Consider the following 13,762-nt stretch of genomic DNA (forward strand, 5'->3'; position numbering starts at 1 on the left):
CTGCCTCAGTTGCCATAGGCACAATGGGGATAATGGCACTGGGCTGTGAGGATAAATACACTAAACAGTGGGTGGGCAGTGCTTTGAGATCTCCTGATGAAAAGTGCTGTATGAGACAGGCATGAGTATCATGAAGCAACCTGACTTGGGATGCAGAGGCTGGAGGAACGGGGGGAACACCGGGGAGAGAGAGTTGCAGGAGCCAGAGGGTGGGGGGGATGATAGTGCGGGGAGGGGGATGGGGACACAGGAACTGCTGGGGGGTCAGCAGAGGGGGAGGGAAGAGGAACTGGGGGAGGGTTAGGTTCTAGGAGGGTGTATAGGCACCAATGTGGGGCAGGATAGTAGCACAGTGGGAAGGGGGCAAGGATTATAGGAGTAAGGATGGGGTGGGGTGGGGGGGCAGAGGGGTCTGTAACCACCTCACAAAGCTTTTCCCTTTCTTTATCAAAGCTCTGACATACCCATAAAAGGTGATTGCACGTTTCTTCTACCTTACAGGGCGCACAGAGTCTGTCTTTGTTTCTCTTCATCTGAAAAAGATTTTTGTTTGAGCCACAAAACAAAAGCACTTCCTGCGTGCATCCTGTCCAGCCCCGAAATATGTCAGCTCTAGGGCACAGTTGAGATAATCAGCTTCCTCTTTTTCCATTAGAACAATTTTTTTTGCCATTCCCCTTTTACATTTTTCTGCACCAGGCTTTTGAATCCCTACTTACTCAAGGGTATTTCTGTGTTAATCCTTCCATTTCTCACAGCGTTTTTAGCTGCTTTGTTGGCCATTTTGTTCCCTGTTATCCCAATAAACACTGGGATCCAAGCTAATGCTGCCTGTATCCCCATCTGTCGTAACTCTGTTGTTAGAAAATATAACTTTGTTGATTAAATCACTTCTACATATTGAGATTCCCTTTTTTTATCCCCATAATGCCTGAGATTGAATCCAAAAATATGACTGCTGCTGCTGCTGGGCATACGTCCAAGATCCAGTTTAATGCTAGCATTATTGCTACTGGTTCAGCTGTCGTGACTGCTACATAATCAGAGATTCTTTTGGATGCACTAATTCCCAATTTTGGTATACAATACGCCATCCCTACTATTCCTGTTTTTTTTTTCTTTTTTGGACCCACCTGTATATACGTCTACTGAATTCTTCCCTGACAGCTACCTGAGATGGGGAGAGACTTCTATACTGTATATACGTCTACTGAATTCTTCCCTGACAGCTACCTGAGATGGGGAGAGACTTCTATACTGTATATACGTCTACTGAATTCTTCCCTGACAGCTACCTGAGATGGGGAGAGACTTCAAGAGCAAACTGTATTTACATGAACACACCTACTCTGCTTAGATATCCAGCAGATAGAGCAGTGTGTTCTCAGAGTGATCAATAATAAACGATGGTCACATAAACACCACCCTGTTTGGCTGGTGTTGGGTTACAAATCACCTTAGTACTGAATACAGCGGTAGTGAAATGCTGTTACCAATGTTGGCATTATTGTGAATAAAGGGGTGCAGAACTGTACCTAATGTGTCCCAAGTGAGGGGGGGTCACCCTCAGCTGAAAGGACCTTGTTAAGCCAGGGGCTCAAATGCCGGAGCCCTGTAGAAGTAAAAAGGGTGCGGATGGGTATTTCATCCAGGAGATGTGGCCCCTTCCCCAAGAGTCCTTCCTGTACTAGTTTAGCTTCTTCCCCTCCGCTCTTCAAAGAAAGGGCTAAATAGGGTTTATTAGGAGCCTCTTTGTTATTTTAAATGCTCAATCAGAGCTGAAATTAGTTGTGGTAGGACTGTGTTTCTGCCCAGCCTCCTAAGAGCTAAAACTCACTAGAGCTGAAATCACTTGAGATGGGGCAGTGTTTCTGTGCAGCCTGCAAAGAGCTAAAAATTACTAAGAGACTAATGTGCAGAGGTCACAGGAGAGAGGCTAGTGGCAGCAGAAGGTGACTGACAATCAGCTCGTGAGGCAGCTCGTGGCTGGTGGGATGGCCAGTGGAGAGGAATCAGGGCTGGCGGGGTAGCCAGGTGTGAGGAGCAGTGGCTGGCAGGGTGGCCAGGCAGCAGAGTGAGTGGCCAGCAGGCAGAGAGGCACAGCGAGGGGCCAGCAGGGCCCTAGAGAGAGGGGCAGCGAGCGAGTGTCCAAGCAGTGGAGTGAGTGAGGTGCCTCTTTACTCCCTCCTCCAACCAGGGTGGGAGGTGAACTCTACAGATGCACTTCTGAACTCTAGGTCTGCACTGACCAAGGACAGCAACTGTGAGTGGGGTGCAGAGAAGGGACAGGCATGTTAAAGAAACTTTTGGGTTGCCGGATTTAAGAACCTAAGGGGGAAAGAGCACTGCCCAACTTACTTGAGGGTGGGTCTTTTACTCATGGTTTATGTTTATGAACCCTGTGTGCGGTGTTTTTCCAAATTAATGCTAAGTCACTCCCCTCCTTTTATTAAAAGTTTATTTTCTACACTCAGACTCTGTGCTTGTGAGAGGGGAAGTATTCCTCTCAGAGGCACCCAGGGGTGGTGTATAATTTTCCCAGCTTACTGGGTGGGAGCTTGAGCCAGTTCTATGTTGTATTGATGGAAAAGAACCCCTAGATATTGAACCTGGCCCTGGTTGCTGCTGGCTCCACCTGGCAGAACGGTTACAATATATTTGACAAAACTGACTCCACTCCTCATCTATAGACTGGTACACTTCATTTTCAATACCTACTGTCTCTTTTTTACCCTCAAATTTATAAAATAAATCTAAATCCACATTTGGGCATGCGACTTTCCATCCCTAACTAATTTTCCCATGACTAAAAGTTTTGACTTCATTCAGGTTTTCCCTTGTCTTTCAACTCCTGCATGTGGAGTTCTAACATCGTGTGTTTGTTACGGTGTGCGATTCACCACTGCAGTGCCTCCTGCTGGCCATCCTGGGAATTAGCTCTTGGCCCTTCCAGTCTGCCTTCAGCTAGTGGTGTCATGCCTACCATCACTGCTGTCTCCACTCTTTGGACCTGCGTCGCTCCCCGAACTGCAGCGTCCTCTTCTAGGCACGGTCCTCCAGCTGCACCAGCTCCAGCCCCACCCCAGTATCTCCCCCCTTCCAGGGGACCAGCAGTCCTTAGTCCCGCCACTTGCCTCAATGGCCAGCTGCAGTCCAAGGTTCAGCCCGTTGTCTCAGGGGCAAACTGCAGTCTGGATACTAGCCACTCTCTTCATTGGCAAGTGGAGTGCGGGGTGGGGGACGGGACCCAGGCCTGCCCGCTACTCTGGGTCCCGACCCTGGGATCCTATAGCCAGCAGCCACCTACTGTGCTCTCCAACCTGCTGCCTATTTCCCTTGGGCTTGGGGCCCGGGGCCTGGGGCCCAGCCCTCCATCCTTGCCTTCCAGGGAGAGACTGCCCTCTGCTCTGCAGAACAGTCCTTTATATATGGCCCTCGCCGGCCTTGATTGGCTGCTCCAGCAAGCCTTCCCTCTATTGGTGGTCTCAATAAGCCCTTTCCTAATTAGTGGGTTCTGCGCAGCCTCCTTGGTGCTGCTTTTAACCCCTTCTTCTCCCTGTGTGGGGCAACCGCCCCACCACAGTGCTATATAGTTTACCTATCAGATTCCCAACAAGCCTCATATTTTGCTTGGTACTTTCATCATTGCAGTTCCCATTAACTTTGGCCCAGAAAGTTAGGGCCAGTAGTTTCATTTGTAGTGTAGCTGGCATTTCACTGGAAGCTATCTGTAGTGCGCACAGGTGTTGTAATAAATGCACTGCTTGCAATTCATAGTGCCTGGGCTTGTATTAAATCTAATTTTTTAAATTCTGATTTTGATGCTGACCCAAAAGTTTGGCAGCCAAGTCAGTAACTGGTCTGATTAAAGCCCCGTAGGCCATCAGCATTGTTTTCTTATCTGCTCTCCAGCAAGACTTTTAAGCAGGTTAATCCTTCCTGCACATTGATCTTTAACATAGGGTTTTATGACCTTTCTAAAGTAATTTAGTATCAAATATTAACACTAAGAATTTGAACATTGTAACTATATCTGTTTGTTCTACATACAGATACAGTTTACATTCCTTTGCAACTTTTTTTTTCTGTAAAGACCAGCTCTTTGGTTTTAGCAATGGAGAACGTGAAGCCCCACGTATATCCCCAGCCAGAGGTCTCTCCTAACACGTTGTTGATTCTCTTTTCTGCCACCTCAGTAATCCTGCTCCTCATGCACAGAGCACAGTCATCTCTGAATAGAATGACACCTGCCCCAGCACTTATTTGTGTTGGGAGATCATTTACAGTATCATAATATTAAATAAGGTTGGGTTGATAACACTTCCCTTTGGTGTTCCATTTTTAATATTGTACGTATTCAACATAACTTTCCCAACTCTGCCTGGTCCTTTTACTCAATAATTCTCTAATCTACCCCTACATTCTTCCCCTTATCCGTAGTGCACCTACTTTGTACAATAAGCCTTCCCTCCATAGCAGGTCATACGTCTTTTCAATACCTAGAAAGACAGCTGTCATGAAACCCTTGCACCTCATAGGTTTTTGTATCTTAGTTTCTAATTTAGCAATGTGAACAATGGTGCATCTGCCTCTCCTAAAACCACTCTGCACATTATCTGTAATGCCATTGTTTTCCAAATAGGCAGCCAATCTGTCATTAACCGTTCTCGCCATAACGTGGGGGCAAGTGGTCTATAGGCATCCACTTAGGCGAACAGTTTGCCTGGTTCTCATATTGGAATTACTACTCCATGATTCAGTTTTATTGGTCTGGTATCACTCCTTTTTCCCACAGAGTGTTAAATAATTGCAAGATAACTCTCAAACTGCTGTCAGAGAGATATTTAAACGTTATGTTACATTTATTATCTTTACCTGGGGATGTATTCTTGCTGATATCAGTAGATTTCTCAAGTTCTCACAAACAAAACCATTCATTCAGTATAGTAGCCTCATGTTTACCCCAGTTACATAATGGATCGTGACTCTCCCCAATGAATTGTTTTTTAATCTGAAGGAAAACTTCTCTTGGGTTTTCATCATTATTGACCCCTCAGAAAGTGTCTGCTAAAACTTCTGCTTTCTCATTATCAGAATTTCTTACTATGTTGTTAGTCCCAATAAGACCTGGGAAGTCTTAGTCTGAATTCCAATATTTCTTCTAATTTGCCTGTATTTTTCGGATGTCTTGGTATCTTTGTTTATCTGCCCACAGTACTTTCTCCAATGCTCCTTCTTTGATTTTTTTTTATAATTCTTTGTGCTACTGCCTGACTTCTTTAAAACGTCACTATTCATTGTATTTTTTGCTTTTTTTATTGTCTTTGTTCTTATTTTTAACTGCCATTTTGCACTCCTCATTCCACCATAGAAGTGAGTCTTTATTTTTGGGGGACTTCAGTATCCTACGTATGGCTACAGTGGCTGCTGCTGCTTATCCCTTTATTACATAATCATTGAAATTCTCTGTCTCATCACTCACACAATTATTATTCACAAATTCAATACATTTACTTGAAAATATCTCCCGGTTAGCTTTCTTAATTTTCCATGACCTTCAACCTTATCTTGCCCTTAAAAGTAGTAAAAGTACTATCGGGAAATTATCATACCCTATTCCTTCTTCCTTATATATTTTCCAGTTGCATCTACTTGCAATATCTGCTGTTATAATTCCCAGGTCTAAGCAGGAAAAACTACCCTCTGCTGCATTAAATCTAGTTAAGGTGCCATCTTTTAAAGCCACTAGAGCATTTTAATCAATCTAAGCATACACCATTTTTATCACTTGTCTTATTTCCCCATGATTTATTATGACTATTTAAGTGGTAAAGAGTCCTGTGGCACCTTATAGACTAACAGACGTATTGGAGCATAAGATTTCGTGGGTGAATACCCACTTCGTCAGATGCATGTAGTGGAAATTTCCAGAGGCAGGTATAAATGTGCAAGCAAGAATCAGGCTAGGGATAACAAGGTTAGTTTAATCAGGGAGGATGAGGCCCTCTTCTAGCAGCTGAGGTGTGAACACCAAGGGAGGTGGGCACACTACGGCCTGCGGGCCACATCCACCCTCAGACCGTCCTGCCCGGCCCCTGAGCTCCCGGCCGGGGAGGCTAGCTCCTGGCCCCTCCCCTGCTGTCCCCCCTCCCCCGCAGCCATGCTGCCACACGGGCAGCACTCTGGGTGACAGGGCTGCGCATTCATACAGGGCAGCGCGGCAGTGTGTCTGGCTCCAGCCCGGGTGGCACGGCTGCCAGACATGCTGCTCTGAGCAGCATGGTAAGGGGGCCGGGGCCTTGGATAAGGGGCAGGTGGTCCTGGGGGGCGGTCAGGGGATGGGGAGCAGGGGGGTTGGTTAGGTGTGGGAGTCCTGGGGGGCCTGTCTGGGGGTGGGGGTGTGGATAGGGGTCGGGACGGTCAGGGGACAGGGAGCTGGGGGGGCTGGATAGGGGGGTGGAGTCCCGGGGGGCAGTTAGGGGTGGGGGTCCCGGGAGGGGGTGGTCAGGGGACAAGGAGTAGGGGGGGTTGGATGGGGGTGGCATCCTGGGGGGGCGGTTAGGGGCGGGGGTCCTGGGAGGGGGCGGTCAGGGGACAAGGAGCAGGGGGGGTTGGATGGGGCAGGAGTTCAGAGGGGCAGGAAGTGGGAGGGTTTGGATGGGGGCGGGGGTCAGGCTGTTTGGGGAGGCACAGCCTTCCCTACCCGGCCCTCCATAGAGTTTTGCACGCCGACTTGGCCCTTGGGCCAAAAAGTTTGCCCACCCCTGACCTAGATTCATCATTCACGGCTGTGAAAAATGTCATGCTCAATGTGATGCCGTGAGATTGAACTAACCCCCACTGTAAAAGCAGCTCGGTCCACTCAAGATTCTTCCGTTGACCTAGCTGCTGCCTCTCGAGGGAGTAGATTTACTACAGTGATGGGAAAACCCAATCCATTGCTACACTACGTGTCGACACTACAGCACTGCACCTGCACCTCTGGAGCGCCTGCAGTGTAGACGTACATTCAGGGTTTCTCACTGTAACTTTTGCAGTAGGGGAGCAGTTTCCAGTTATAAATCGTGCTAGGCTGAGGCTATGTCTATACTACCAAGCCTGTGCCAGCCTAGATATCCCGGCCCAGTCCCCTAGTGAAGGCGGAGCATATGATAACGGAAGGAGTTTCCCTGTCTGGGTAGGAACACCACCTCCCTGAATGAAGGGGGACAGATTCAGGCTGCGAATAAGGGTTTACCAGGGAGGGGAATTCACCACTGGAACAGGATCAGCTCCCTGAGGGAAGGGGTGGATTCTCCCTCCCTGGGAGTCTGTCAGTGGAGATGGGGCGTCTCTCTCTCAAAGCCCTGCTCTAGCTCAGTCAGGAGTTACTGGTCTGGAGGCAGGAATCACTGGGGGAGATTCTCTGGCCTGGGTTAGGCAAGAGGCCGGGCTGGATGGGCACAATGGGTCCTGCTGCCCGTTATATGTATGAATACCTCTGTGCAAAAACAATGAGATTTTCAAGCTCTTCGGGGCTTGGCCTGTCTCTGTTCTGTGTCTGTACAGCCCCTGGCAACGGGGGGGTGGGGGGGGGCTAGGTAATAACTCCTGGTGGAGGGATAGTTCAGTGGTTTGAGCATTGGCTTGCTAAACCCAGGGTTGTGAGTTCAATCCTGGAGGGGGCCACTTAGGGATCTGGGGCAAAAATTGGGGCTTGGTCCTGCTTTGAGCAGGGGGTTGGACTAGATGATCTCCTGAGGTCCCTTGCAACCCTGAGATTCTATGATTCTATGTTAGCTCCCTTGGCAACCCAATGGAAATGGCCCTTCCTGAGCTGGGACCATTGGTGTAAACACCCCTCTGGTGCCATCACCAGCACACTTAGAGCCCTGGGCTGCTAGCGGCAGGAGAGAGGCACCTGTCCCTGGGCTGAGGAACGAGCTGCACGGGGCTGATGCTCTGCATAGCTAGGTAGTAGAGTGAGACCCGTGCACGTACATGTACAGGGCTTGTGAGCTCTGCAAGCCAGGGCAGGGGGTGGGGTAGCGCAGAGGGAGGGGCCGGGAGTCTGGACTCCTGGGTTCTATTCAGTGCCACATCTCATTGTATTCTGTGATGGCCTGGCTCGGTAGCTGCAGTAGAAGCCACCCCACTTTGATTCAGCAGCTCAGCGTCCTTTAACACGGACATGCAGTCCCTAGCGGTTAGGGCTCCGAAAGAAACGTTTGGAATATGAACTGTGGTTTAGCCATGGCAGTGACAGCTGCCTGCGTCTGCTGAGAGTCTGAGCCCATCGCTCTGCGAGGGCTGAAAAGTGTCTGTTCATCTCGGGGGGGCGGAGGCGGGGGTCTGTTGATTGTGAAACCTAATGGTGCCAATTTAAACACGGTGGGAAATTTTGCTGCTAATCTTCTTAGCCCCAAAGTCCAGGGAGTGGGACTGCAAAGCATCCCAAAGCAGTACCTAGCTCTCTGACTACCTCCATATTATTCAGCCCTGTGTCTGTCTGGGTCTGCATGCCCCTGTCTGTCTGGGGATGCGGTTCTGGGGCTGGAGCCACTAGATGGCTCTGGCTCTGGGAGGCAAAGCTCGTGTTTTTCTCTCTCTCAATCTCTTCAGCACTTCCTGGTTGTGCAGCTCCTGTCTTAGTCCCCAGTCCCCGTTGTGCCTCGTTTCTCCCTCCATGCAGCACTACGCCCTGGGGCCATGGGGGCCCGGGAACCAGCTCTGAGCATCCCCTGGTGCCTGGGAGAGTGCGTCAGCCAGCGGGTGCTGGGACTCAGGACTCCTGGGTTCTGTCCCCGGCTCTGGCTGGGGAGTGGGGTCTGGTAGGTTAGAGGTGGGGATAGCAGCTGGGGGTCAGTGCTTGCCTTAGGCAGCCCTTCATAGTGGTTGTGCTTCTCTCTGCTCCAGTGAGGTTTATCTAGTCACCCTCTGGGATGCTCTTGCTCGGTGATTGTGAGAGACATGCCAAGCAGGTGTGTGGACTCGTTCCCCGGAGCCTGTGCAGACCCCACTCCTTGCTGTACATGTGACCTGGAGCCCTAAACCACAGATCATCCCTGAAGCTGGGAGGAGCTTTTTCTGCTCACTGTTTGCTGCCTAGTCACTAGAGCTGGCTGCAATTTAGGGGGCTGTTTTTCATGGAAATTTTGGAAAGAAAAGAAACTGTTTTTGTGTCAGTTTTCCTCCCCCTCCTCCCCTTCCTGGTTGGCAAAATAACTCAAGAGGAGTTTTTTCTCAGAACTTTCAGTAGTTGACCAATTTCAGCTCCTGGAGAAAATCTCCCGCTTGCCCTGCTCTTCCTCACAGGGGCAGGATTCCTGATTCCCATGGAAGCACCCTGCATCCCAGATCTCCAGGGCTCTGAGGACACGGATGGGCCACAAGGCATCCATAGAGGTGAGGGATGCATTAAAGGCGCTCAGAGACCATCTCTGAGCCAGGTAAATATCCCAGTGGGGCTGGGGTGAGCTCCCCCGCTCCCTGCCACAGCCCCAGTTCTGTCCCATCCCGGTTCATTCCATAGCATGCCATAGATCTTGGTTTCCAAATAAGGGGTTTTCTCATAGCTTCTTAATGGGTTTTGTTTTTTTTTTTTTGGGGGGGGGGGGGGATTAACAACGCTCTTGAAATGCATTGGTTTTTGCGAAGTACCAGGCGATGTCCTCTTTCAAAAAGTCCACTGCCCACAGCCAATATTGCCTGGGAAGCGGGTTGTCAGGCCCCAGAGAATTTTATGTGGGTGAAACACCCAGGTTTTCAGTGGGTGAAAGAAGTAGCTAGTGACCGTGATGGAAATCTGGGTCCAAGAATTTTGAAGCGATGAAAAATGCTTCAGGCTGGAAGCCGCGAAAGGAACATTTTTGTGGTGGAACTAGTTTTTCATGGTAATAGCCGCATTAAGCCCTCCTGGCCATGGCATGCATGATTTGCACTGACCTTGACTAATTTCTGACAGCAGCTCTGGCCCTTTGCCTCCCATCCTTCTGCGGAGAGTGGAGAGCAAAGACTACACAGGAGGAGAGATTTCGCTCCTGCCCTGTTTAATCTCACTAGCAGTTCTAGTGGCAGGAAGTTGGTAATGAGGACAGAATCTGGCCCTTTCTATGTCGTAATGTCTTAGAATTTCATAGATGTCAGAGACAGCAGAGCCCATCGTGCCCATCCAGCCCGGCCTCCTGCCTAACCCAGGCCAGGAATCTCCCCCACCGATTCCTGCCTCTGGCCCAGTAACTCCTGGCTGACCTAGAGCGGAGCTTTGAGAGAGAGACGCCCCATCTCCACTGACAGACTCCCAGGGATGGAGAATTCACCCCATCCTAAGGGGAGCTCTCCCAATGGTTCATTCCCCTCCCAGATAAACACTGGCCCCCAATTCCCAGCCTCCATTTGTCTCCCTTCTGCTCCCAGCCAGCAGATCTTGCTTTGCCTTTGTATTTTAAAGATCCCACCTTTTCCAGTTGTGCTCTCTGAGGTTACCTTTCTCCTAATCTTTTATGGTTTTTATGGTCACGGTGTGTCTGTTCAGTGTCCAGCGCTACAGGGCCCTGATCCCAGTCGCTGTGTGTCTGTGCAGCGCCCAGCATGACGAGGCCCTGATCTCAGTCACTGATCTCTCTCTCTCTCCCAGGATTCCCCTTTCCCAGCTGTTCATTGTCTCCCATTTCCTTCCCATAGGTGCTGAGATGCTGCACAGGGACGAAGAGGGGAGTCCGTGGCAGGATGAAGCATTGTCGGGCGAGGAGTCCGAGGGCCAGCCTGGGGCCGAGGCTCAGCCGGATGGAACACAGGGTGAAGGGAGCGCGGAGCGGAAGACATGCCCTGAGTGCGGGAAGAGCTTTGTCTGGAGCTCACACCTGGCGCAGCACCGGCGCACGCACACCGGGGAGCGGCCGTTCCAGTGCGGTGAGTGTGGCAAGAGCTTCAGCCGCAGCTCCAACCTAGTGAAGCACCAGGGCACCCACACCGGCGAACGCCCCTACCGCTGCCCAGACTGCGGCCGCGGTTTCACTGACTCCTCCAACCTGGCCGCTCACCTGCGCGGTCACGCCGGCCACAAGCCCCACCGCTGCCCCCAGTGCGGGAAAGGCTTTGCCCGGCGCTCCCACATCGCCACGCACAGGCGCATCCACACCGGTGAGCGCCCCTTCCCCTGCCCCGACTGTGGCAAGGCCTTCACCCAGCGCTCCGACCTGGTGGCCCACCGCCGCACCCATACCGGGGAGCGCCCCTACCAGTGCACTGTGTGCGGCAAGCGCTTTGGCATGAGCTCCACCCTGACGGTGCACTGGCGCACCCACACGGGTGAGAAGCCCTACCGCTGCCACCAATGCGGCAAAGGCTTCACCCAGAACTCGGGCTTCCTCATCCACCAGCGGCTCCACGCCGGAGACAAGCCCTACAAGTGCGGACAGTGTGGCAAGGCCTTCAGCGTCAGCTCCGATCTCCTCGCCCACCGGAGGGGCCACGACGCTGGGGTTGCAGCCCACAAGTGCCCTGACTGTGGGGCTGGCTTCAGTGCCAGCGCTGAACTCCTGAACCACCAGAGCAGCGCCCATGGGGAGAAGATGCCACACCGGTGCGCAGCTTGCGGGAAAGCCTTCCGGCTCCGTGCTGCCCTCGGCAGGCACCAGAGGACTCACAGCCAGCAGAGATCGCACAGCTGCTGCCAGTGTGGGAAAAGCTTCCTGCACAGTTCGGCCCTCAGCGCCCATCTGAGGACCCACACAGGGGAGAAGCCTTTCAAATGCACCCAGTGCGGGAAGGACTTCCGCCAGAGTTCAGCCCTGATCAGACACCAGAGGACTCACATGGGCTAGGGATTGGCCACGGCTCACCCTTGGGGGTCAGGGGCCGGCTTGGAGATCGAGTGGAGCAGAGGACAGGGGTCAGATTGGGGTGGGTGCTGGGAAGCTGGGGATGGGTTCTGGGGGAGGGACCTAGCACCTAGATGGAGAGCTTGGGGGTGGGGCTGGGGACTAGGATGGGAAGGAGCTGGGTGCAGGGGCAGGAGGGTCAAGTGAAGTAAAGCGTGGAGTCTGCTTGGCATCCCTGGAGAGTATTACACACATCAGGGCAAAGCTTGGCAGTGGCATGAAAGTGAGTGGGTGGGGAATAACAATGGGGGCAGAGCTGGCTCATGGATTGCACCCCTATGCTCAGGGTCTAACTTTTTGCCATATTTGGGGTCACGAGGGAATTTCCCCCCGGGTCAGATTGGCAGAGACCCTGGGTGTTTTTCTCCTTCCTCTGCAGCATGGGGCATGAGTCACTTGTAGGTTTGAACTAGAGTAAATGGTGGATTCCCTGTAACTTGAAGTCTTTAAATCGTAATTTGAGAACTTCAGTAACTCAGCCAGCGGTTATGGGCCTGTTACAGGAGTGGGTGGGGGCGGTTCTGTGGCCTGCGACGTGGAGGAGGTCAGACTAAACGATCATGATGGTCCCTTGTGGCCTTAAAGTGTATGAGCAATTGGGGTCAGTTGAGATCATTCGAACACGGTGCTTTTTAATACAGCCAAATGCAAGGTCATCTTTCTAGGACCAAGGAATGCAGGCCAGACCTGCAGAATGGGGACTGTACCCTGGAAACCAGAGGCCCTGAAAAGGATGTAGGCAAATCCACTCTGCGGTCCCTTAAGAGGGTAACTTGCTCCTGGGCTGTGTGAGCAGGGAAATGCAGAGTCAGAGTGGAGAAGGCGTGTTACTGCTGGATGCAGCATTGGGGAGACGGTTCCTGGATCCTGTGTCCTGTCCTGGGGTCCACACTTCAAGAGACAGCCCATTTTCAGTGAAAGGAAATGCCCTTTGCCATGCCCTGTGGAACTCATTGCCACCTGGTGTTTCGGAGTCCAAGAACTGAACATGTCTCAGGGAAGGGATTTGGGGGCAGATGGAAAGAGGGCGCTTCACACCTGCAGAGGAGCCGCGCTTCGGCGTCCAGGTGGGAAGCGAGAACGTTCACAGTTATCCATCGTCACTAATTACTCCTGGCCCCGACCAGGAGCAAACCAGCTCCTCCCACAACTGCCCACTGCAGGCCTCACGCCCCTCCCTCTGAATGGGCTGCTCCTGGGCACTTGACCGGCTAGATGGGCCCCTGGGCTGATCCAGGGTTGATGTTGCCCGCACAGATTGTGAGCTCTTGGGAGCAGGCGCTTTCTCTTTGTTCTGTGTTCGTGCGGCGCCCAGCACAATGGGCACCTGGCCTATAGGCCCCACATAACGCAAATAAACAATAACAACCCAGCCTGGCAGTGCTGGGGGGACTGCAGTGAAGGACTGCAGCTATTGGGGAAGGCAGAGTTTGGGAGGAGCTGTCTGTCTGTCTTGGGGGCAGCGAATGTGACATGGGGCCTTTCCCCTGCGGGGGGGTGGGGGTGCTTCCTCCACTCACTGGACTGAGACCAGCTTTTGTGGCTGCAGAATCCAGTTTATTCTGACACAGTGGCTGCCCCAAACGTACAGCCCTCACACTGTCTGTCTGCACAGTCAGACTTGTGCTTCCCTCTTGCCTAAAACCCTCTAGACCAATGGGGTGCGCATGCACCCCCCCACACACACACACCAGTGATGCTAGGAGCAAAGACCCAACAGGGGGCACTGCAGACACACACACACCCCGCACACTAAACTCCTCAACCATACTCACGGCAGGAGTGAATTGTGGGAGTTCAGCCCTTGCCTCCCATCATGCCCCAGGAGGATGTGGGCAAGTTTTCCCACAGTGCCTAATGCTCCCAGGAGCAACACCGTTCTGGGAATCCTGCTCCGGGGG

The 13,762-nt window shown here is 52.0% G+C and overlaps 1 protein-coding gene across 2 annotated transcripts; it reads left to right on the plus strand.

The window, feature by feature from the left end:
* Positions 1-8,620: 8,620 nt before the first annotated feature.
* LOC141988626 (uncharacterized) lies at positions 8,621-11,869 on the plus strand. Of its 2 annotated transcripts, none has more exons than XM_074954469.1 (3): positions 8,621-8,810; positions 9,295-9,428; positions 10,663-11,869. In XM_074954469.1, the coding sequence occupies exon 3, from the start codon at positions 10,671-10,673 to the stop codon at positions 11,802-11,804; it is 1,134 nt and encodes a 377-aa protein (XP_074810570.1). In that variant the 5' UTR covers positions 8,621-8,810; positions 9,295-9,428; positions 10,663-10,670; the 3' UTR covers positions 11,805-11,869. The 2 variants fall into 2 exon arrangements, with proteins under 2 accessions (XP_074810570.1, XP_074810569.1); XM_074954468.1 differs by having other exon boundaries at positions 9,295-9,384.
* The last annotated feature ends 1,893 nt before the right edge of the window (positions 11,870-13,762 follow it).

The sequence above is a fragment of the Natator depressus genome, chromosome 6, assembly GCF_965152275.1.
Source record: "Natator depressus isolate rNatDep1 chromosome 6, rNatDep2.hap1, whole genome shotgun sequence".
NCBI lineage: Eukaryota > Metazoa > Chordata > Testudines > Cheloniidae > Natator > Natator depressus.

Excerpts from the sequence above, each read along its gene's own strand:
- LOC141988626 (XM_074954468.1), top strand. The coding sequence starts at position 9,315 with ATGGAAGCACCCTGCATCCCAGATCTCCAGGGCTCTGAGGACACGGAT. Across the intron at positions 9,385-10,662 it reads GCCACAAGGCATCCATAGAG|GTGCTGAGATGCTGCACAGG; the intron begins GTGAGGGATGCA and ends TCCTTCCCATAG.